We start from the raw sequence: 26238 nt of genomic DNA, 5'->3' as shown, positions 1-26238 counted from the left end.
TTGCATAATGTTATCCACTACTACGCATACTACTCAAAGAACACAGCAGTGCAATGTAATAACCCTGTTCCTACATAACATTTTTTCTCTACAGATGGTGGGATGGGCATTGGACATTAATAGCTTTCCATAAATTGTAATACGCAAGTGCTATAGCATTAGAATGTAAACTTGCTGTGTTTTCAGGACATCAAGAATCATAGCTGACTTCATAATATGCTACATCACTGTTGCTCCCTCTGCAGTCAAAGCTACAGCATAGGAGCCCAGCTCTGAAATAGGAATGTGTGGAATTTAAGACCCCAAGTTGGCCTTTTGGTACAAGGGCGTTAATTAGGACAACAACCCTGGAAGTCATTGGGAAACAAACAGGGACCACACAACCTGTGACATTTTATAACTAATGACTCATCTCGGCACTGAAATCCTTCTCACTCTTTCCAGAGAGCAGCAGCAGATGGAGACAAACACATGTTTTTCTTTTAAACAAACCACTCCATCATGAGAACATGAAGCCCAGCTGAACAAAAACATCATCCTGATGACTCACTAAAATACTATCACACTATGTCATCATGACAACTCCAAAACATGCAAATACTAATGTAATGTAACACGTGCCATCATGCTAAATGACTTTGCCCTTTCGGGTCAAAATACAAGGACAAGCTCTCCAGTTGCTCAACAGTCATGCCTTCATGTCAGAAACACATCACTTACAGAGTAGAGCAGATGAGGAAGTCCAGTTTATTTTTTACTGCTTGGCAAAGGGGCCAGGCAGGGATGAGTAGATCAGACTTCCTTAATCTGTTCCTGCCGTGGCCCAGTTGCCTAAGAAGTGATCATGGCCCCGTTCCCTGTCCTGTCTTGGCATTTCAATGGACCAAAGCGAGAACTGGTGATTTAAAACTATCTCAATTCTGCTGTAACTGTTATTTGGACAAAGTCAAAAAAAATAACATGACGCCATGCCCTGTCCTGTCCTGTCTTGGTATTTCAATGGACTAAAGTAATAACTGATCATTTGCTTCAAATGGTGTCTTAATCATATTGTAAATACTATTCCAACAAAGTCAAAATATAATACTAGTTTAACAAGACTAGCTGAAATGTAAAAGCTGGTTTACTCACGAATATATTCAGACTGAACCGCCATCCCAGGTATTTTCCCCACAGATGCAAATACACAACAGTTCAGCCTAGGAACAAAGATCCTCTGGCCCGCTTGAGTGTACACTATGTTGAGGTCGTCAATGATCGAGGTCAGTGGTGTAATGGACACAAGGCCATGTGTGGCAGTGAGAGAAACCGGCTCTCCTTCCCTACAGGTGTGTCCTCTGGGTAAGGGCCAATCAGATAGCTCCAGTGTCAACAGCAGACTGCGTCACAGGGCCAACCCCTTCACGGGACAGCTTCATAACCTAACACTTTGTTTGTTGACTCACCACTTTCTGTCATCATGATACTGTGGTTGAGATAACGTCAGTCTCACTACAGCCAACATGTACGCTAAAATAAACTTCATTAAATCAGATGGTAGCTTTCAAACCTTGTTTAATTTATTTGCTGACACATTCATCCAGCACGGGTGAATGGAATCAAACTGGAACTACATGGAACTACAACTAATCCTTAATTGCAGTATTAGTTAAAAATTGAGTTTTTCTTACCAGGATTTTCCATATCAGGGCACAAAACTCAAAAGAGGTCAGCAGCTCCTGTAACAAAGGAATAAATAAGCTCATTGTGAAACCTATATGACAAAATGTCAACAATATAAAACAATGCAACACATTGCTTCATTATAAGATGTGGGTGCGTCCTATTACAACACTTCTTTGACAGAGTGTACACAAATGTTTAACTTAATGAATTCTTCTCTGTTGTTGTCATCACTCTGAAAACAATCTAGCCGATCTAATTCACAGCTAAAAATGATCACGGAAACAAAATAGCATTTCATCCAAACAAAAAGCTGTGGGGTTGGGGGACTGCGGCCTTCCAGAGCAGCTGATATTGAAGTTTAACTTTACAGGAACTTACATAAGTTATTCTAAGCACACTGAATACTCCAGATGTCCATTATTACTCAGTAAATCAATGAATGACTCTCAGGGCACTTCAACAGATTGGATGTTCTCTGCAGCTAATGGGGGGCAGATTGAAGCTCAACAAAAGCTCTGTTGTGTTAGCGAAGATAAAATAGTGCATTAATTAGCCCACACACCGACTGGAAATCCATTCTGAATCCAGCTGGACTAAAAGGCAAATCTACTAGTGAAATTCTGAATTTCTTTTAAAGAGACATGAAAACAGCTGTCCCGATTACCAATTAATCATAGCACACTGTCATGTCCATTACTTCCAGGTGACTCTGAGCGGATTGTGGGACTATTCATTTGTGTTTTAGGGGGCTTATTTTAACATTGTAATACAACTGTACCACATATAACGTGTTGTTTTACATGTTTTTGTGTGGACGCCAGGAAGACTAGTCACCACTTTGTGGAAGCTAATGGGGATTTAGAGATGGAAAAATAGGAGACAAATAAAGAAACAAATTTAAAAAACAAATCTGTCCTCTGGTAATTCAAACTATTACATTTTTTTATATTTTTCAATAGCTACCTAGAACTTCAATTAAAAACTGTCAGTGCTCAAATTTGCCTAATACACTGTTAAGCAAATGTAGCAGGACTCTTGAGACCTTTATAGTTTTATACGTGATCGTCCCTCAAGCAGGAATACAGCTATCAAGAGGTCTTTGTACAGGTAATTGTCCCTGTTAAAGCTACATGTAGCTCGATCTTGAATCATGTTTTTATACATGGGTATATTTCTGTTGTACTGTACAAGGCATCTGAAATTACAGAAAACATCAAATAACTTCTAAAATACAAAAGAAATTCTAAAGAACTAAAATCAGACCTTTGAAGTCCGGACAAAAGGATTCCCAGTTGTTTCTTTTTCGAGCAAACTAAATCAGAAACTCCATGTAAATAATGCAAATGACCTCAAGATGTCACAATACAGCACACAGCAGCAAAGGTACAGAGGAATCCCTTTTGACAACTACAGAAGCAGCAGAGCAGCCTCTTTCAGCTTCTTTCAATCCAATATGTGAATAAACAGAAAGATTGTTTGTGCTGAACACAGCTGAGAAATGACACCAGCTTTATGTTAACTTCAATTCAACACAGCAGTCCAATGAATAGCTAAACAAGCTTGGTATTGTGTGACAGTTTGAAGCAGAGACAAATGGAGAAACCTGCAGATTTAGTGCTGCCAACATTACATTTGCCCAAAGCTACAGTTATAACAGTAAAAGTGCTTATTTACAGTTAAAATCCAGCCAGGTTTCTCCTGTAATAGTCCTTGCATTGTTCAGCAGTGGTCAGCAAGTCACAACTTAAAGGCATACTTTGCAGGATGTTCCTAAAGAACAATGTATAGACTCATACAAACATAATCCCTCTCAATCTTAACCCATTAGAAGTCAGTGGTGGAGTTTGTACCTGCAGAGAACCTGCAGCCCTCTGCCTGTATTTTGCAGGATGTTTCTGGGCGTCAGACTTTGGGCAGCGCACAAGGTGTGAGTGTCACCTCTATGTGTTAGTGTCTGTTTGAGCGATGGCATAATTAGAATTAAGAATTAAGTTAATTCCAGAAATATGACACCTTCCTGCAGGGTTGTGTGGATGTGTGGCCGTGTATATTTGTGCTTTAAAATGTAACCGCTGTGACACAATCAGAAAGTAATGTTTGATTTCCCTGATTAACTGCTTGTTCTCACTAACGTCACTCCCTCTCCTCCTTCTTTCTCTATGTATCTCGACCAAAGGTGCTCTTCATGCCTGTCATTTAATGTTTCACAACAGTTCATAACCAAGTGATTTCAAACAGGAACAAGTTGAGTTGACAAATCACAGCTTTGAGTGTTCAGTAGCTTAAATACAGAGCAGCTTGGCAGGGGGAATGATCACAGTGTCAAGATCAGGATCACAAGCACAGATAAGCAGCTCCCACTGACCAACAGATAAATAGTGTTGTCTCTCCCAGTGAACTTCACAGTACTCTAACTGTTCAAATGATGCCCTCCCCTAATTGGTCAAAATCAGTAGGTGCAGCTACATCATGACGCTGACAGGGGAGGGTCTCAACAGCAGTATCAGGCTGCACTTTGGAATGTCAAAAGTTCTTTGACAACAAACTGGTGAAAGCCAGCCTGCGAGATTGAATAGGCTGCAGAATGTGTACACTGCAGCGTATAAAGGAGAGTGCAGCCTGGCAGGAAAGTATTTGACCTTCTTATCAGGTGGACTCGGCCAAGTTCTTACGGTGTTTTGATAAAGCACAGGTTCTCCGTGAATTCAGCTTTCAAATGTAATCATGATGAAATAATTACAATAAGCAAATATTAGTTGCTTTATACAGCTACAAGTTGTGTTGTTTCGCCTACTTACTTCTATTGCAGGTCATTGATAGGCGATGAAATAGTCCCCAGAAATGCTGTCCTTGCAGTTCTTCGACTTAGCAGCAGTTATTACGGCACTCCTGTGAAATATACAAACACAAAAGTACATAAAACAGGCAAAAACAAAGTCAACTTCCTTCTGGGTGCGAGGTTTTTTCAAATCTCTAGCCTGAAAACATGCTGAGGTAGCTCAGTTTGTTAGATAAGGTTTTAGTGGGTGCCGTATGTGTGGACTGTAGCACAGATCTTCTTTTTGTCAGCAGACGGTCATCACCACTGACTAAAATACCATCAAGTTGTTAGTTCATCACCTTATATGAAAACTAAAGAAGCAACTCTGTGTTGAACTTTTAAATCAGCTCGTTTTAGCTTTCTAAGAGCGGAAAACCCCTCTCCCTGATCAGCTTTGGTTCAGTCCAACTGGTTTGACAAGTCCTGGGCTGTAATGTACACACAACACATGCTCAACAGCTGCAGGCAGGAATACATGTCCGTACTGTACACCACTTCAAATGGTCCATTTTAAAAGGCTTATGTCCACTACTCCAGCGTATATGTTACTGCCACATATCACCCTCAGGTTGTCCACCAAATGTCCACAGGGAGTCAGCCATTTTGAAAGACTAATTCAAATGCTACACTGTCAGAAACCACATGCAGACCACGTGTAGCAGACCCCTGTCCAAGTTGGTAGTGTATTGTTGTCCTTGTTGTCTAGCTGGCTTTATCGCCCTGGTAGGCTATATTGTTACATAGCCTAGCTATAGCAAAATGTCACGGCAGTGTGCAAAGTTTCCATAACTATGATGCAGTTGATAAACGAGGTGAAATGAGGGATTGATGCGGTCTCCGCTCATGTTTTCTCTCCTGCCCTTAAGACTTGTAATCTAGAGGTTCTGTAAAAGAAATGTTATTGTAATAGAGTTGTTTTTTAAAATGTAGGTAACTTTTATAAAAACAACCTTTAGTCATATTTGCTGAGACTTTCACTATATCCTGACAGCAGTACACGAGACAGATAATCTGTGAATAAATCAGGTTCCTCTGGCTCGTTGTTTTTTTCATGTACTGTCAGAACAAGTTACAAAAGGTTATTTTAATAAAAGTTACCTTCTACAACTTTAATAAGCTATCGCTCATTCTCATATCAAAATCTAAATTCAAATCCAAGGGAACTGATAGATTATGACAGAATTTGTATGATGCTGTCTGTCAATATATATATATAATAATAATAATATCTCTGGCAACATCTGAATTACAGTGCAGATGATTCAGAGGAGTGCCTACAAGATTTACATTATTCAGTACAATGACCATCAATCAAAAAGACTGAAGATATGTTTTAAATAATATAACTGCTCACTGCAGGACATTTTTGTTAAAATGCAGTTGAAATTTAGATAGTGACTTGATTCACGAAACTATAATAATTACAAATATTTACTATAGGAGGTACAGAGCAGACATTACAGTTTCATGAGCCAATAATCCTTCATTTACTAGTTCCACCTGCTGGTGCTAATAAATGGGGTGATCCTGTACATTACTTATTTGTATTTATTTACAACAAATACACACGTGTGGTCAATAGTAACAGGGGACATGTTTTAAAAAAAAAAAAAAAAAAACTGATGGAACTACAGTCACTTTGGTCACAATTACTGTGGTTTGTATGATTTTCTCTGGATACATATGGCATAAATTACAACATATCTGAGCTACTTAACAATGCCCTATTTAGTTTATGGTCTTACCATTTAAGAAAGGCTTAATCCATTTATTATTCATTGATTCCAACCTGCCCACAGAGAGAGAGAGAGAAGTTGATACGCACTTGAACCCACAAATAATTCACTAGATAAAGTTCAGCACCACTGCAACCCAATTCTGCTCTCAAATATCCTCGCGGTGCACAAGGCTCCAGCTCTGAAATGCAACAACTAACTGGTGCAGGCTGGCAGCAAAACAAACAGAGGTGAGTTAATGTGCACCCACTTTGTGAGCATACGAGCGAGTAAAGTAGAGCAGCTGAGCCGGTAGACTCAGTGCCCTCATTGTAATGCTGAAGCCCTCAGGACACCACGTGAACAAACGCACACACACGCCGGTTCACACCCAGGCCTGTCATTATTTCACAGAGCATCCAAAGGTTGAGCAGGAGATAGTCAGGGCTGTGAGTTACCCTATGTCCGGTTTCAAGTCACTGCTTCCATGTTGTCTTTGTGACTCAAGCCCACATCAGCATTAGCAAACTCAGAGTAGAATTTAAAGAATGGTAGGCAGAATAGCAGCCAGATTTTCAGGTTGGGTAACAGGATCTAACAGCAGTATTTCAGCACTTTCACATGAGTGCAAGTGTATGCCTTTTTGTATTTTTTAATGGAGGTGAGCCCTCCTATCTTTTTACACAATTGGGTTGCCATACCTTGAGTAGCGGATGTTTAAATAATCAAGGACAGCTTCTGACTGACATCTCAGTATAAATAAACTCTTCAGCAATGTCAATACAATGCAACATTTAATGTATAACAACAATAAACAGAGACTAATAAATCAGGTTGATATTGAAGAGACTGACAATTAGGTTTTGCATGTCTGCATAATGCTAATGCAATTGCATTGTAAAAGATTTTCAATTACTATTTCATATCAATGTAAACTTTTAGTAATTTTACAGGAAGTGAGACAATCAGGTGTTATCTGGATTTTATGGCTCAGATTTCCTATTCCTATAAATCGGCTAAGCCTACCTGCCTGGCACTAATGTCATTATAACACAGGATATTTATCCTCGGTAATGGGCATGCTGCTCGGCATAAAGTGTCAAATATGTGGCATTGCTGGAATTTAAGCCTGTGTTTTGTAGAAAGATGTTTCAGCATATTGCTGGTGTTCCACCCTTTTACAGCCATTACACTGTTGTCATCTCTCTTCCTGAAACAAAGCCACACTTTGGACTAGTGGTCAACCATTATGGGGTTTTCAATGGCCGATGACAACGTTGATATTTAGAGATCATGGCTGCCATTGGCCAATATATAATGCCAATATGAAAACAGAGAAACATTATATGATTCTATTCTCTTCTACAGGAAATTCTGACATACATTTACAGTAAGATGTATGAGTTAGAGTACCAACCTTTTAACCACCTTCCTAAAACTAACAAGGATACCTGCAGACGTGTCTGAAGACATTTTTCGTTTATCGCCCTATAATTCTAGATATTCAGCCCGATTAATCAGCCAATTTCCACTTTGGACCGTTTCTTCCTCTCCGCCATGACTCTTTGTTGTTTCCAGTAGAGCAGACACAGCAGAAAAACATGCCAGCACCAATAAAAGGAACTGAGGCATACAATTCGAATGAATCAGATAATTTGGAGCCAGTTCGCAATTCCCACACTTCTTGAATTCAGCAATAATCAGATGCTTAATAATAACAAAATAAGATTTTTGGCCAAATTTTCTTCAAACGATGCTTTGAAAATCCCACCAGTAACTAAGCCATTGGTAACCAGGCTGTAATTCACTCTCATAAATCAAAGCACGCTCTGGAAAGCCACAGAAAGATTTGCCAACCACCAATGTCAACCACTATCATGCTAATTGGATAAGCTCACTGCCAAGTTTGCTGCTGCTTGTCCTCAAAATAAAAAAACACACAAATAAATGCACCTGATCTACGACTGCAACAGCTCACCACACCTTCTCAATTGACTGCGTTCATTCACAGGAATCTGAAAAACACTCCAAGACACTTCCCTTTGTAATACATTTTGCAATCCAAGCTGTAAACAGATGTTGTTAATGTAGATTTACTCAGTTCTAATGGAGCCAAAGTGCTGATAAATGATAAAAGATTGTGTTGCCTTAGCAGAGCAGTAATAACGCCTGAGATTGCTGCATGACGAATGATGCACTTTAAACAAATGTCACAGGCATTTCAAACTCCAGCTGACACACTTCATTAATATGAGTCCTTTGAAAACTAGATGTTTAAAATCAGCTGTGCTCGGTTTGCACTGCACTGGTAGTTCATCAGTTTTACACAATCCTGTATGTTCACTGTGAACTCCCAATTAGCTCATTAAGAACTCCCAGTTCATCGGATAAAGACGGACAGAGCTCTGCAGAGCTGAGACGAGTACAATCAACCACTGGGCCAAGTTCATTCCGCAGACTTGGCAAAGGCTAAATGAAGAGCCGAGCTGGAGTTTGTCAGTGAGCGAGCTGCATGGATCTCAATGAGCCACTGTCAAGAGCTAGCTGATGGCACACACATCGGATTATGTAAGTCCCACACAGACCCACAATATTCAAATGTGCAAACAGCTTCAACTGAACACATCTCTGTTCTTATTTCTATTCTACCAACCATCACAGCGTGTTTCACAAATCCAAACACTTTTACAGCTCGTTTCCTATCTCAAATGGGACTGGAAAGCCCAGAGCCGACCTCTGCCAAGGCTGCAACAAAATGCTGTTTGTTAGATTCCCATCCTACAATGTTAAGAAGCCACTCCTGGATATGCACCAAAAACGTGTTCCTTGGCAAAAGCCCCACCTTTCCACCAAATGTTTTTCCAAACTTTAACAAGTTTTTGAGACATACTCCAAACTATTGAGCAAATTGGACCGAAAACATTACGTCTATGGCTGACTAGGCCGAGGTAAAAACGACCTCCACACAACAGTTGGATATCTGCCAAAGAAGGTGTTATTGTGAGCAGGATTACAGTTGCAAGCTACAGTAGGCCTCCATTTCTCACCATTTGAATCCCCCTGCAACATCAATCTTTCAGGCTCAATCCAAAAATGCTACCCACCTTAATGTATTCAGATTGAGATTAAATGTACCAACACCTCTTCTGCTAGATAAGTGAAGTGTAATCCCTGTCAGATGCACCAATCCACAACTATCTGTATACAAAGCACAATAACACGACTGACCTGATTACAATGCTGCCAGTCTAGAACAAATACAATAAGCTGCAGCTTCTTTTGTCTTCTCTCTTCTCTAACAGTCCGTGTTGTCCTATTGGGCGTATTAGTGCTCTCAGTCAGTACTAAAAGCACTGGCTGCCTGTTGGAACAAGCAGACCGGCCTGTGAATGGAATGCAGTGGAATGCTTCACAGAGAGGCGAGTTGCTTCCCTGGAAGACAAACACTTTCCACCTGAAGCCTCCAGTCGTTATAATGGAGTATAACAGATTTAATGCTACAGCTCCCATGTAAAGGTCCGAGGGCTCAACGACGATTCAAATGCCAATATATTATTATTATTATATTATTCTAAGTTAGAAGAATTGCCAAACAATACAAAGTAATAATAATGACGCTGGTTTAAACATCGTGTCAGTGGTGAAGTGTCCTGTAAACAGCAGCCAGCCACCAAACAGCGTTAATAAATCATTGTGGAGGTATTGTCCGTTGTTCAGTACCGCCCTGGCTAACGTTACATGGACACTAGCAAGCTAACGTCAGACAGGTAGCTTACAGGTAGCGGATAACAGGGCTCATTGGGAAACTTTGGACATACTGTAACTGTCTGAAGAAAATAATTGACACTCTTTGTTTTCTTTTCTTTTGTATTTCTAATTTGACCAACCCAAACTAGCTTTGAGAGCTAAAGATAGAACCGTATTACAAACAGCACTGGCATAATGCTAATCCCTGGCTGCTGTTAGCTACAGTAACTCCAGCAACAGGTGGCTACTGTCCCCGTACTGTAGCATTAGCCTTGTTAGCTCAAGTGAATTAGCTCCCACTTGTCGTCCAAGCTCAAAATCTCCTATGTAGTATGACGCACAAAGGCTACTCACCTTTTCTGGCAACCGGTCAACTTGTGTGGAAGTGTATCCAAAAGGCAGGAGACGTGTTTCTCCTGTACCTCGTTGACCCCTGATTACTTTTGACACTTGTCGCTGCTGTCCATCACAGAGAGAGAGCGAGGCGGAACTAGCTCCACTAACTACCTTTTGACCCAAAGCGACTCACAAAAGTAACTTTCTGGAGCCGGCGACAAACATAAAGCATACAAACATACCCTGAGTTATACACCAAATGCCAAGAGTGTCGCTAATGTAGTATTTCAAACTTCTTTGTTAACACTTTGCTGTCAAAAGGTGTTGCACGTTAACTCGGTTAGGAAGATTAAATACTGTTGCGCATGCGCGCTGCGTCGCAGGGGTGGCTGCTCCCCCACCTGGAGAAAAAAGAGGCAAGCTGCAGAAACCACGTGACCCACTGAGCTCTGAATGCCAGCCAATTACATTTGTTGTTTAAGGTTTGGTAAAGATTGTTGTCATGGTAAAAATACGTATAGTTATTATGGTATGTTTGTCCCCGTCTCACCTGACTGTGTCACTATTTGATTACTTCGAAACAAAGGTGTTTTTTAAAGTCGATGCAAATGTGTGTTATTGAATAGAGTTTTGTCAAATGATATCTTTTTAAAGTTAATTTGGCTTATTCCATTGAAAAAGATAAAGTAATTAACTTTTTTTTCCCTCCTATTTTTCACAATAGACTTTGAGCTTAATGAGTATGCCACACTGCATTTCAACATAATGTTTAACCCTTGCACATGAATATTCAATACAAAACATCCATTGTACAAAAGGGTAGTCTGTATTGAACAGCTTTTAAACAGATTGTCACCTTTATTAACATAGGCTATAACTGCTCTAAATTCGACTGGCCAATTTTCAAAAGGTGTAATACAATCTTTTGAAAGATTCTGTAAAGATTGGGTCCAGTTTAATTACAGGGGTTGCTGACATAAATATGGGAAATACTGATATAATACCAGTATAACCCTTCTTCTGTGGAGATTTTGACTGAGAAATACTGAGTAGTGGGATTATGATTCATTAGGGAGAAATAGGTACAATAAGTTCTTTTTAGCATTGTACACTAAAAATATCAGTAAAAAATGAGGTTGAGGTCAGATTTGAAATATGAGGCCAGGCTTAAAGTTTTTGTCTTCTTTGTACATTTGTTATGTTCAGTGTTCCAATTACTGTTATTTGAGTTGCACTCAGCTGAAATTGGTCAAATTCAACTCTGCTCTCATACAGCCTTTTTCTGCAGAAAGTACAGCAATCAAAAGTTTGAATACTGTGATCTCTTCTGGTCATTTGTTGAACTACACGGCAGGAGCACAGTGCATGTTTTTGTAGGTCAGTCTCCCAGATGTGTCTGCCATCTACTGGTAAAAGACTATGTCACTGAGTGCACATGAAGTCACTGGAAACAGCAACAGAGTCCAAGAATCATCTGAACAAAGTCACCCATCTGATCCCAGGAATAATTCCAACCAGAATATGGATCTTTTATGTTTTATAAGATGTACCTGTGCTGCTAAGGTGACATTTATTAAATCAGAAAAAGAAAAGATCCTCCAGATCCTTCTCCAGGAACTCCTCTAATGTTTGCAGTAATCCAAGAATCGATGCCAGAGCTGATAGTCGGGCAGCCCAATAAAATTTATGTGCCCTTTGTTTGCCTGGTTATTAGGAAGTAAACACACCATGCATGCAGCGCTGCCTGCTGTGAGAATAGCTCCTGCAGCCATTCCCAGTCTGGAGTTGTGTTTTTCTGCTGAGCAGCTCTCCGTGAGAGGAACTGCTGGGCATGAAGGAAAAGTTACACAAAAGCAAAGCCCGCCAGTGACCTTTAGATGCACCCAGTCTAGTCTTACTGCCCGAGACAAGGGTTCCCACCCTCTTTAATTATAGCACCCTTGTATGATTTGCTCCCAGAGTGTTTTTGCTGGGTCACTGGTGGAGGTTTATGACACTGGGACAGATCTTTTATTGTTTAAGTGCTGGGATATTAAGATTCAGAGGAAAGAGGAGGTGGACCGTTAACAGTAACACTCTGAATGTTGGACAATGTTGGACAAACTAAAATAGCTTTAATACAAAACTGCACACACAACATGGCAATTGCAAACCATTGTGTACAGGATAACCATGGCTGTGCAGCATCATTAAAGCTGCGGGGAATAAAAAATAACACCCTCTCCTTGAGGTGGTCACATTGTGGACTCACTGCTCTGCAGAGAGGCTTATTAGATTCTACACAGTGGAGCCTTTGGGCCTAAATGAAGGTCTGTTATGTTTTTCTCTAAATTAGTTCTTCCCAGCCCTTTTATCCAATACATCCACAGGCAGATCTAGAGAAATATGCATGGGGTAGCAGAAATATATGCTGATTTAATTGCAATCACATACATCAATATTTATGTGGAAAAGCCTTATATTATTGTGGTACATTGGTAAAGTATAGAAAGTGTTAAATTTGACAATATTTGACACCAATGGCTTTTTTTTTTTTCTAGATCCGCCCCTGAATGTACCCCCACAACCCTGTCTGTGAACTAAAGGACCCCCTTTTGTCGACTTCACCTGTTTTGAACTGATTTTAGACTGGATGTTATACAGCTGAACTGTAAATAGTTTGGTCAGTTTGGACAACTTTGCGTTCCACTTGGAGTGGAAGAAACCGGACATTTCAGGCATTTATCCATTGCTTTTAGCAGTGTGCGAACTATACTGTGGCTTTTGGGGGAGCTCCCTTGTTTTGGTAAAAATGGCGATTTGGTGAAAAAAATATTTTTCTGATCTTTAGATGACAGTGACTGAAGTTTAGGATATTGCGCCGCCACACTTGGATGGTGATGGCAAGATTCCTTATTAAAGTGAATTAGTGATGAATCACTCTCCTGCTCGAATCAAAGCTCAGTTTAGCCTAAATTTATGCATGATGATGAAGATACAGAGAAATATAAACACATGGCAAAAATAGCATTAAGTCCCACCCTTGGATATATAATCCACACATTCATAATCATGCTCAACCAACTATCCAGTGACAATTGTGCACCTGTTCTAGGATTGCCTTGTGGCTTTGTCCATTTTGACTTTGACATTAGTATTGAAACATTTGCCCCTTCGGATTATTAAAGCTCAATCATCATCATTATACGCTCCAGAATCTTTTTTTACCCTTGGAATTTCTTAACAATTAGTGTCTCCTTCTATTTTAGAAATGTTGACAACAATTTAAGAAATCCACCCAAGTGCATTTAAAAATAGACATTTTCCACATCAAAGCATAGCATGAAAATCTGATTCAATTGCCGTACATGGCAATCACTTCACTGTAAATGTTTAAAATTTAAGAATTATGTTCACAGCCCAAATACTTCCTAGTGACTGACCTCACAGTGTAACTGAAGTCAATGTGGTCACAGAAACATGTTGTTCTTGAACATATTGTACATGCACTCCTCTTTCTGGTGTTTTTCCACAAGGCAGATTCAGTTTCATCATGTTTAACATCCCATCATGGGCACATTTCCTCTTTTAAGAATCCTTTGCCAATCGGCATTGTGATCTTGCACGGACCAGCCTCATATTAAACTTAGACAGTGAACAAACAGAGGAAACCTGTGTCTCTGAACCCTGAAAGGGCTGACTATAAATATGCTAGATAGACCAACAATTTCATGGTGAATGGAATTTGCACAATGCATGTGCTGTTTGATTAGCTACACCCACGTCTTCAAATCTAAACTTAGTCAGCAGGATTATATTACAGCTTTTTCCGTGTGTCTTTTTTAGACGCTCACTTCCTGTGACAAATTTGGATGATCCGACCATAGAGGCTTTGGATGAATACGAGGGGAAAGGCGCCGATTCATATCAGCTTAACTCACTCAACTACCTGTCAGACTTGAGAACATTACAGATATCTAATAGATAAGATATCTATAATAGATAATAGATATCTAAAAGGAATATCTATTTTTATCAAATGAGATATAGCATTTCCTTTCTTGGTATTGTGAGTTAACGGGTCATTAAACATTTATGACTTTCAGACTTACTGGACTGTTGCATGTTGTGGAGGAAAAACACTTTCCAGACATAAAAAATTAGATATTAACTGGATTGTAACAACTTTCTCTCATAACTGGCATTCCTGATCTTGGAAGGGCTACATTAACTACTTTAAATAGCTGCAGACTTCTATTAGCTTTACACTGTTCAGGTGGCATCTGCTATTTTGGTCTTCTAAGCTAGCAGCTAACCCATGCTAAATAGCATATTTTACTGCATTCTTTGTCAGCTCTTGCTTTTGTCTTTTTTTGAACCAGAAGACTTTTGTATAACTTAAATACAGTCAACCAAAACTTGGCAAAAGCAACATTTGGGGGGGAGCTAATTTAGCTACCTAGTATACTGTTTGATAGTTTAATCAACAATGCATCATCTCATATAGAGAGAGAAATATAGAATACTCCAGTATAGTAGGAGAGAACAGGGTTGGTTGACACATTCATTAGATCTCATTCCCTAGAGGGCGCTGTTTAAAAATGTTGCTACTGAAATGTTCAGAATTGGGGTCAGAGGTCACCCACAGTTCAGGAGTAAGACAGTTCTTCTATGTCTGGGCTTTTACACAATGGGTTTATAATAAAACAATGACTACTGTTAAAACATATGAAGGGGGAGCAATAGGCTACAACATGTGGTTGTTAGCTTAGTTGCTTGCAAGTTGGGGATGCTTGTCACATTCTCGTTGGGGTAGGTTGTTGCACGCGAGTTACAGTGAGTGACTGACATAAGGATGAGTTGAGTATATTGTTATATAGCCTAAGGATAAAAATCTGAATGATTTTTCCTGTTGATGTTCTCTGGATGCAGGAGATGTGTCGGGTGATTAAGCTTTTAAATTCAGAAACTGCCAAAATGTTTTTACTTACCAGTAATAGGAGTATTTCCACCCTCCCTGCAGAATGGTAACAGATGCTTACATGTAAATGCAACTAATGTATCTCCATGTAACAGAGAAACTTTGCAAAACATCTAAAAATAATACAGTTTTGTGGTGTGATTTACATTCTTGGACATCCTACCAGGATTTCTCTTAAAATAACAACTAACTACTCATAACCCAAATATAAAGGTGGAAAAAGTGAAACAGCAATCACACAAATGTGGGTTATATTTGGTAGCATGGGTGAAACCGCTGTCCTGTGATAGAGCCGCCTACACTTTCCCTGTGTCACCCTGCAGGAAACAGACCGGGAAAACAATAAGATCATCACTGTGGACAGAGGCTGATTATACACTGATCATGGTTTCACTCAAACATTAGATAAGCCAACTCTAAGTAATCCTGAAAAACAGATTATGGATGACTCACAATTATAACCCTCATTACTGACCTTTAGAACCTGCATAACAACATTAATCCATGACAGTTTACAATGAAACTGAACACCACTTTCCCCACCACCGCATGGGTTCATTACAAGTTGTACCAAACAAACTATTATCCAGTACAGCAAATTACAACACAGCACACTCCAAATGTCATTGTTTAAATGGGATGTTAGATCAAATACCTATAAAGCCATGACATCAACAAGTGGCTGGTGAAGTGGAAACTAATAAGATTAGACAAAGCTTACAGCATAATTGGGTGGTTACAGCAGAAATACAGGAATATGATGCGACACAGCAAACAGAATGTAAATGTAATGATATTCATTAACTGCTTTAATTGGTTAAATTTAAGGTACTTCACTTTACTAAGTGTTGATGAGCTTGTAAAATATGTTGCATTTCTATTTGACTGTTTCAATTTCTGTTGACTATATCTAAAGTGGCTTCAATAAGCTCCACCTCTACAACAATAAAACCTCTGCATTAATGTGTCAGTATCCACTAATATAAAATACATTGGTTTGTCCATTCTGGGCTACCATAGAAACATGGTGGTTCAACATGGCGGACTCCATAGACTCCAGAGGACCCACTCCCTCTGTAGATAAAAACAGCTAATTTTAAGATAATGAAAACACAACAATTCTTTTTCACAGGTGATTATAAACTACTAAAAATATATCTATGAATCTTACTATTCCATTTCCGCCAATAGATCCTCTGAATACTTCATCCTACGCTACATGAGTGTAACATACTGAGGCCTGTCATTTCAGCCTTTCAAATAGTAAGCGGATGTGCAAACCTGCTGAATGAAAATATGCAATTGTCAAAAGTCCCCGTTAAGGAGTCACATGATCACATCTGAGGCAGGAAGGACAGCCCTTAATCATTCTCTCTTTGCAGAGCTAAAACACACATTTGTATATACCCAGACATTTACAAAGACATGAAAATGAAACAAAACCACTCTGCAATCTGAACCTTGGACTTCTGCCTCACCTATGGGTCTCTGGTACACACTTGGCCTACCAAGTAGGTCAGTGTACTCTGCAGCCAAAGGATGTTCGTTTTAAGATGAGAAAAAGGCCATTTTCCTTTTTTTGTTTTAAATTTTGTTTTTCTCATTTCAAAACAAAAATGTGTTGGCCTCAAAGTACACTGACCCAAGTAGCCATTCGATTTCAAATCTAACAGTGATGTAAAAATATAACAAAGGCACTTTTAGATTAGGAGCATGAAATATGCCGTCAGTATTCAAATTTAAGCAATCTTAACAAAGGAAAAGGGGGATATTGAAAACATATGAGTTGCAGATAATATTCAGTGACAATATAATCTTTTATCAGTTCAACAGAAACTTGGTTGACAGAACAAACAAGGCACTGTGTCTGGTTTCAACACATCATTTGCAACTCTATCTCACGTTCCCTTGTTGGTGGAATAAGCATTAGTTTGGCTTTATCACAGAATGAAATGCAGAGGTGTGAGTTTGAGCACCTGGTGCCTGGAGGCTACTACCTCTGGAAAACATCGGATAGGGCATAGATAGTTGTCTTACCTTCCCTACACTGAACCATCTTATCCAAGCCGGTGAAAAAGAAATAGGCACCTGACACTTCAGTGGCTAGTTGGGTGCTCAGCTAACAACGTTGAACCGCCCGTCAGAAGTGATGACCTCGGTTAAGAGGTGTCTCAGATAGATAGGAGAAGTGAAATTTGAACTGACGGGGAGATTGAAAAACTGATGACTGAGTGTATGAGCTTGAAGGCAATCTTTAAGGGATCAAAAGAATGATACAATTCATGCACGATGCAATCAGACTGTGACCTCTCACAGAGCTTGTGAGTTTGATCTATTTTCTCATTTTTTGTAGTTAGAAGGATAGGCGCAGATGCCTTTTATTGTTGCTTGTTGTGACCGATAATGTGACGACTGACAGGATGATTTGGAAACAAAAGGGTCACCTGATGGATCACCGAGATAGGACCACAGAAGTTGCATCACAAATGTAAAAACAGTCCCATTGCAGCAATTGTAAAACATTGAAACCATTTTTTTTCAGGCTTTCTATTACCCGACAGCTCAAACTGAAGATGATTAGCTTTTAAGCACAAAAAAATCCACAACTTGTAAAAGGGTTTAGGGAAAGTACAAAAGCCTAACAGGGAGGGCACATGTATTGATGACACATCGTCTGGTTATGGACTCACAAGAGGCAGCAATGTGACTGTACAGAATAGTTTGATGATGGGCAGTGAGCTAGACAAAAGAACAGCATCAGTCACATGGAGCGTTACAGTGGCACACTGTTGAGTCAGGTACTAGAGTTTGTCTGGTCCCTCTGTGGCTGCATTTGCTGTGGAGAAGGTCAAATCTTTATTCTACTGGAGAGTACCATGGACCTTTCATGTGACAAGCAGCCACAGCCAGTGAGGTAGTGCTGAATAATAAGGGGGTTTAATGAGCACCAATGAAAATCAAACATCAGTGGCAGACACACCTGAATTATGCCTTCTACTCTTTAAAATAACCAGAATTCACATAACTTACAGCGGTTTGATATAACTGACCGAAATGTTTTATTCATTGATTGATTATCTTTCCTCTCCTTGTCCCTGTCTGGGTGTATGTGAGGGATAAGGTCAGGGAGACTCCCTGATCTTGTTTCCAGTCCAGCACAGAACTGACTACAAATCCATATGAATACTCTTAGTGTCACAAGTATTTATATCAAGTAGCTAAACTGAGTTCAAGTTTCATTTACTGTCAGTTACATCCCCACTTGCAAGATGTAGGTAGTCACCCATTCACCCAGCTAATGCCTTAAAGGGACAGTTCAGCCCAAAAACATAAATACAATATATATTTTTCCATCTCACCTGCAGTTCTATTAATCTATCTAGATTGTTTTGGTGTGAGTTGCCAGGTTTTGGAGATATTAGCTGTAGAGATGTATGACCCAGATACTCAAGATCATCCACAGACCATGTTATGAGCAGTATATCCTTTCAACATATGACTGTTCAGAAGGAAGCATGCATCTACTCATGGATGAGAGTCTTGTGACAGTGAAGGGTGTAAACATCAATGGCATCCTCCTGGCTTGAGCTGTAACGTTAGCTAGCTCACCTAGCACCACTAAGTTAGCTAATATTCAGCTACAGTTGGCTGGTGTAGTTCAATGGAATGATTGCAGCAATATATATATTATACCAAAACTAGTTGGTACTATTATTTCTTAGTATGAAAAAAATAAGCCCACATTAATTTAACTGCATAGCAAAGCCTCTTAAATAATAATAACCCTTTATTATGGACATTATTGACTCTGCAGGATGCATCATCCTCTGTAATACAGTGGCTTCCTTTTGCCAGCAACCCTGGCCAAGCCAGACAGATTACCTCATTGTGATAATGAAGCTTTTAAGACAACCTCTGCAAATAAAACCCAGCCAGCTAATAGGCTTAAGATTTTAAGGTCCAAAAATTCCACCAATATTTATCAGCATCCAGTTTTGCAGTGATGTGACACCCGATGACACAAGCTAAGCTAATATCGGATTTGGATTCATTTAGATTAGAATCAAGATTAGATTCAAGATTAGATTCAACTTTATAGTCATTGCACAAGTACAGGTACAAGGCAACGAAATGCAGGGGGCAAAGTCGATGCATTTTCTGTCAAGTTCAATTTTGGTGAACTTTGACCCACAGATTCTCTCAGTTGACCAATAGCAAGCAGTCTTGACAGCGTTGACCTTTGAGGAAGCTATCGCAGCTTATTAGTGTTGCATCATTTACTTTTATTACATAAGACAAAAGTCAACAGTACAATACTTCTTTTGAATAAACTGTGTGAACCTATTGTCTCATTAGAGACAGAGCTAAGCTATCTCAGAAAACTTTATTGTCCCTCTTCAATAAATTTTTATTGAACCAAATAGTGCACAATGGTAAACAAAATTCCAGGGAGAGGAAGTTGAATAGTAGAGAGGCAATAATCTCCAGGAGGTATTGTGACTAGCCCGGACAGCCCATTATCGTATGTCACATACAGTATGTAGAGTAGAGGTGTGAATTGTCACTGATCTCCCGATTCGATTCGATTACTATTATCATGTCAGCGATTCGATTCGATTCGATTCCTCGATGCATCACGATGCTTCAAATACATTTTTCTATTAAAGCCATATAAGATATTTGACTTGACGCAATGCATTAGGATACTGTATAGTTCAATATAATACAGTTTTCTATATTACTTCATATGGTTGTTTTCATCCAAAAATACAAGTAGTAAGATATAAACAATCTTTTTTATTTAACAGTCTGAACACAGCAGACAGCACACACACACACACACACACGTCTCCCGATTGTGTCATTAGATAGAGGGACAGTATTCAGTGTCTCAGCACTTTTCTCACCTATGATTGTGACCATGTCCAATGCTGCCGGAGTATTAGCTCCTCTGCTATTGTGTGATGGTTTTTTGCACCTTGCGATGTGGCGGTGTTTGTACGAGGCTAACGGTGGGTTTTTATTTACTGATGCTGCGCTCACTAAATGACCGGCCTGTTGGCGATACGCATCGAGTATCCAGTGAAAAAAGTCCAGTGGCTTATTGACATAACTGGGGTGTAAGGTCTCCAGGTGCCGTCTTGTTTGGTTTCATGCTGTCCACTGCCAGAGTTTTTAAACATAAAACACACACAGGTCTTTCCTCATTTCCAACCGTATTCACGGTAAACCCAAAGGCTATGTAGGCTTCGTCATATTTCCTGGTCTTATTAGGTTTATGCCGGTTACCGTCACTTGCTGTTCTTGCCTCTGACGCCTCCTCCGTTTTTCTTTTTATTCCTGTCAGAAACTTCTCCATCTCTCCTCCCCCGTCAGTCCCCCCTGCCTGTCGCGCCCCACTATTTGAGAAGTACTGGTCTAGATGAAACGGGTTATCATCATTATATCATCATTGCGTTATAATCGATTCTGGCCGGCCACTGCATCGATGCAGCATCGTCCATGTCTGCATCGTGATGCATCGATTATTTGATTAATTTCAACAGCTCTAATGTAGAGCAACTTAACTGAAGTACTTATTTGAACTCAAACCATGATCTTTTCCTAAACCTAATTAAACTGCAACGCTTTTACTACGTTAACCACATGTTTATTGTTGTTACCATGACAACGAAGGCCACCTACCATTTGCACGTCAAAATACACAAAAATATTAAGAGCAAAAAACTCACAGAGTGTGTATTTTTGGAACAACAGGCCTTCATAGAAGTGGGCCTTTGGCTGTCAAATAAATGGGCTTTCGGTCCATCAGGACATTTTTCAGACAATTGGTCTTTCAGAGTCACGGGCTGTCAGAAAAATGGCCAGTCCCCAGCCTGGCCAGCTAGCAAGTTAGCGTTTAGCTCACCAACCACAGCAGTTCACATGGTCATCCAGCAAGTATAGTCACTGCATCACCAAGGCTCTAGAAACGAATATTTCACTAAGACATTCGGATTAATTTTGCTGAATGGTTTTCTGTTGTGACCAGGCCTTAACACTAACACATTGTGTGGCACACGGATTGTCATCCAATGCTGGATCCACCCATCCTACGTCCACCCCCTCTCTTGTCATCACGAATAAAGGTCACCATCCCCGGGCGTCCCCGCTCGATAACACCAAGAATGGGAGCACGCCCACAGGAGCTAGAGCATCATGGAAACTTGATAAAAAGGTTGTTCAAGGCAAGGGTCTTTGTATTGATGGAAGATTCCTGAGACTATAATTAGTTACCCAAAGATCTGCAGAGTGTCAGGTATATTTAGGCTAGAAAATAAAACAACGGTGTCTGAAGTTACGGAATTTGTGAGAGCGTAGATTGATAAGATCGAGGTTTCGAGCCAGTGTCTGTAATGTTTATAAGAGGATAAACATTCTCAGCAGGGCATTAGATCAGTTTTCCCCCACATGTACAATGATGACATGTTAGTGTCTAGGACTGAGATGGAATTTACCCACATACCCATCGGTATTTACATTCCTTTGTGAACAAGGTCATTGGTTTTACCTCCCACATTTTCGGATCAACGACATGTTAAAACTAGAAAAATCCAACCAGGGAAGCTGAGGATAAAGGCAGTGTCCTGATCACATTATAACAAGATTAGATAGTTAGGTGTGAGACATTTGCTGCACTGATGCTGAGGACCACAGTCAAATAATACCTGAAGGCAGTGTTAATGTTTCGAGATTATCTGCTTCATTGTGTTTACTGCGATTTGAGTATGCGGCACAAATGAAGGCTGTCATCGCCATGCAAATAGCACCCACCCTTTGATTTTCAATGGGCTGTAGCATGTTAGCTTCAAGACGAGCAGAGGGCCTGAGGCTGAGGTAATAGTTTTGGTTAGATAAGTCGAGATGTGGGTCAGGGTGGCAACTTATGTGGTGCCCCCTGGTGACCACTGGTTCAGGGAGAAAAGGGCCCCTAGATCCTGAGTGTATGTGAGTATGTATTTTTGTATGACGATAGCAATGTATGTTTACACACACATTATTGTAGACAGTAGTTAAATATGCTGCACTTTTATACAATATATGTTCATTCAGTAAAAATGAATTCCCTGATTCCCATTAATGCAGTACCTCCAAGCTTGGTGACTTGGGTGCTAAAATAGATGAATTTAAGGAATATTTCAACATTTTGTGAAATGTGTTTGTTTGCTTTCTTTAAGAGAGTGAGATAAGAAGATATGTCTTTGTGATACACAGATAAAGTCAGGGCATTAAACAAAGAGCCAGACTAGGTGTCTCCCCCTTCTTCCAGAATTGTCCCTAGCTTAACGTATAACATGCGTACAAATACAGTGAGATTAGATGATTGATTTCAATCAATCCAGGAGAGAAAGCGATGAAGTATGTTTAAAAAAGTTTAACTTTTCAGTTACAGTACAGCAGATTTGTTCGCTTTGATCCCTACTGCAACTGAAAGCAAGACTGAATGCTCAAAATTATTTCATTCCTGCATGTTTTGTCTCGGCTCCTGACGCCTTCCCAGATAAGTGCATAAAAATGAAACCGTGAGCAGAAGCTCCTCGATGATTTCTGAAGCCTATATGTCTACTTTGCCTGAGATAGTGATGATAGTGCTTTGATGGGGTTTTGCAAAATGCTATTGCCTTCCTTATTCATCAGCGATACATGATAAACAGAATTTAATGTCTCATTAGCTGTTTAAATTATTTTAGAAGATCAACAAACATATGTAAAACTCTTATCTCACTGGAATTTTCTTTGAGTGAGTAGGACATTTTTCACAGCAGACATTTTGACATGTCACAGCAGGGAAAGTGTAACTAATAACATCAATGATGGCTTCATTCCATTCAGGTGAGCCGGTTCCTGGGAGATGCTATTGCTGCTGAAAACCCCCCAAAAACTTTCAAAAATGAAATGTAGATGGACCACACACTCTCAGCCGCAGATTTAAAACCTTTTTTAAGCTTCTGGTAATGACAAATTACAAAAAGCAGGTATTTAGAGATGGCAGTAAAATAAACAAGTACCTGTCAGTCCAGACAGGGTAAAACTGATGGTTTTCATTATCAGTTATACGTTTCAGTGTTGACAGACATATTTCCAGTTAAGCACTACCCTACTTGTGGCTGTTAGTGGCGAGATGTTTTGAAAAGTTAAGGAGCATGCCCAGAACTCACATGAGAAAACAATGATTTGTGTGCGGTGTCGCTACATCCGTAAACATCCTGCAGAGATGAGACAAAAACAAGATGGCACACTCGTCAGCTACTTCCATACACTACACATTTACATAAGAGTGGGACTTGATGTTTAGTCGATAAGAAAGCTAGAAATCTGACCTTTCTTATCCACCATACATCAAGTCCCACTCTAACGTAAAAGAATAAGTCTGTGATTATTAATGTTTCTAAAGCCTGTTATATCTTCTTCCTCTGTGCCATAGAGCTCCATTGTTGTCCAAAAACTATTAAAAACACATCAATGAGCCACACTGTTGCACTGGCTGACATGTTCCCTCATTACTATACACACACACACACACACACACACACACACACACACACTGTCTGTTTTGACTCAACCATCCTGCTGCCCCAGATACTCACTAGTGCACCAAATGTGTATTGATCCACAGCTGAAAATAGTTCCTAACAAATGCACTATTTCTTCATGTATGAGTATCGACACTACTGACATTTTCTATTTTTTTTAACCAATGGGCGTGGAGTGCCACAGACAGGGCAGAGAGTTTGAAAGTATTGAGAGATAGAGTCATGCATTGTTGGTTTTGATATTTGATAATAAGAATAATATAGAGGTACATTCAATTCCTCGTCACGGCACACGACACATTCTGTGAGGAATGACGTCACCCGTACCAGGTTCTTCACCTTTTAAACAGCATTCCTCGCAGATAGGTATGGCAAACACGGCAAATCCCAGCCTTACTTGGTTACACCTTCAGAGACTCTTCCTGGATGATATGAATCAATATGCTAAACAGTTTGACCAAGGTAGAAATAATTCCTGTGAAACCAGCTATAACCGTCACATCTATTTTTGACAGTCACTTCTAGTTGACCTTCTGAGAAAGGAAACACTCTGTACTTTAGTATCAGATGACATAGACCCTATGAAGAAGAAGAAGAAGAAGGTTAATCTCTTTCACTGGGAAAACAAACACTGCTTTGTTAGATGAGGTGTGAGGCAAGATCTGTGGAGGTTAAGGTGTGAGGGAGTGCGAGCTCCAGAAAATCAAACAAGCTCTTCATGCCTGTTGCCCATTTTGGTAAGATTAATGGACAGCTACACTGCATTACATTGATCCACTTCCCACTCTCTCTCCCTCTAGCTGGAGGTGGTGGGAGGGTGCAGGAAATTTATGGCATGCATAATGGTTAGAACAGGTGAGGACTAAATAAACAACTGAGTGGATACCCCATGTGGAGGTAGAAATTCTTATGGCATGACTTCTGGGTATTTGTCTCTGTGCGCAGGTGGAAATGCAAAACAGTTACTTCCTTTTTTGGAGATTGGCTGTGCAGATGGCAATACCACTGACACACCATGACTCAAGCGATATCCCTTGCTTTAAGTACCAAACACAAATGCATGATGTCACTGGTGTGAATTATTAAACATAATTCCACCTCCAGCTCCTGCCCCGCATTCAGATAGGAGATTGGTCCCTGTGAAACCGAAAGACAGTGTATAATGTCAAACTCAACTCACCTTTGCTTCATCTAAAAGTCTAAAACGATTTGTGTTAACAGACGTTGTGGCCTTGCGTGACAGTGAGGATTGTTCTCGGAGTGAATTTCAATGTTTTCTGAGTTCTTCCAAAGAAAGCAGAGGCTGTGGCAGTTTTTTCCCCCGCCTTTATCATAACGGCTGGAAAGTTCCAAATCACTGTGAGCTGTCAGAGCTTTCCAAAACTCACATACATTCAGTCATGCAAATTATGGCGTGTTCAGCTTTAGGTCACTGATAGTTATTACACTCAGTTCAGAGTGCTGTTATTCCACCATGACTGAAATTTCTAGCCTTTTTCAATATTGCTTCCTGTTACCTTCTATCATCAACTATTCAAGAAAAGTAGAATAAAAGTTAAAAACTTTTTTTGAAGCTCTGACTATGCTTTACCTCCATCATGAGGTTATTATTATTATTATGCAATTTCAGTATGCACATTGGCATATAATTTTTTTTTTTCATGTCTCCGTTATGCATTCATATCAGGCTGTAATGGTCAGCATTAAAGGAGAACGCCACTGATTCTAAAGTCTGTTTACAGGTTATGGGGAGTAGTACTGCATATTTGTATATACATATACATATATATATATATACAGTTGTATAAAACCTTTAGTGTTTCCAGAGGGAGCTGTGTGAAGTCTGATAAATGTCCTTACATGATGTCACTTGAGTCAGCATCTGTTGAATCTGAAGAAGAGTGAAAATGATAAAAATCTGTAGGTCTGGAGTGATCTTACCAGACCTCTGTAGCCCGCTCCTCATCTCACGTGGCATAAAAAAATCTCAGTATCTCCTCTGCTGCATTGATTTTTTATAAACTGTCCATCATGAGTCTGACAATGTTAGAGGAGTGCACAGCTCAACAGGTGGAGTACTCTTTGAAGTAGTAACATACAAATACACAATGTGTGTGTCATTTGGGCCTGACAAATGTAGCATGTTTTTGTCCTGGACATGCTTGTTAAATAAAGTTTGTACATTTTTTAAAAAAAATGACCAACTCTAATATAAACTACACATTTGCATTACTCCTTCCTCACTTACTTACCAGTGTGCTCAGACCTACTGCAAGGAGTTTTTAACTGGTTATTAATTTAATACTGATGCCTCTGTGTGAGCTACAGAAACAAAAAAGACCATCAGTGAGAAGATTGGCTGTTTCTATATAGTTCTTCCTAAAGCCTGCCCCCAGATGACATAAGGTGGTGGAAACATTA

General features: G+C 39.7%; 1 protein-coding gene across 5 annotated transcripts in view; it reads right to left on the bottom strand.

Moving 5' to 3' along the window:
• Positions 1-10642, bottom strand: part of phactr4a (phosphatase and actin regulator 4a) — a 33789-nt gene extending 23147 nt beyond the window's left edge. The window contains exons 1-3 of one of the 5 annotated variants that reach the window (XM_051390132.1): positions 6232-6254; positions 4464-4554; positions 1671-1718 (exon numbers count right to left, since the gene is read on the bottom strand). In XM_051390132.1, coding sequence (XP_051246092.1) covers positions 1671-1683 — 13 coding nt within the window. In that variant the 5' untranslated portion in view covers positions 1684-1718; positions 4464-4554; positions 6232-6254. Of the gene's footprint in view, positions 1-1131; positions 1290-1670; positions 1719-4463; positions 4555-6231; positions 6255-9429; positions 9523-10302 lie in introns of those variants that run through there. The other 4 variants (XM_051390129.1, XM_051390130.1, XM_051390131.1 and 1 more) reach the window with 4 other exon arrangements.
• Positions 10643-26238: the final 15596 nt, after the last annotated feature.

Source organism: Dicentrarchus labrax, unplaced genomic scaffold, assembly GCF_905237075.1.
Source record: "Dicentrarchus labrax unplaced genomic scaffold, dlabrax2021, whole genome shotgun sequence".
In the NCBI taxonomy this organism is placed as follows: domain Eukaryota; kingdom Metazoa; phylum Chordata; class Actinopteri; family Moronidae; genus Dicentrarchus; species Dicentrarchus labrax.
This window is presented reverse-complemented; position numbering and strand designations above follow the sequence as displayed.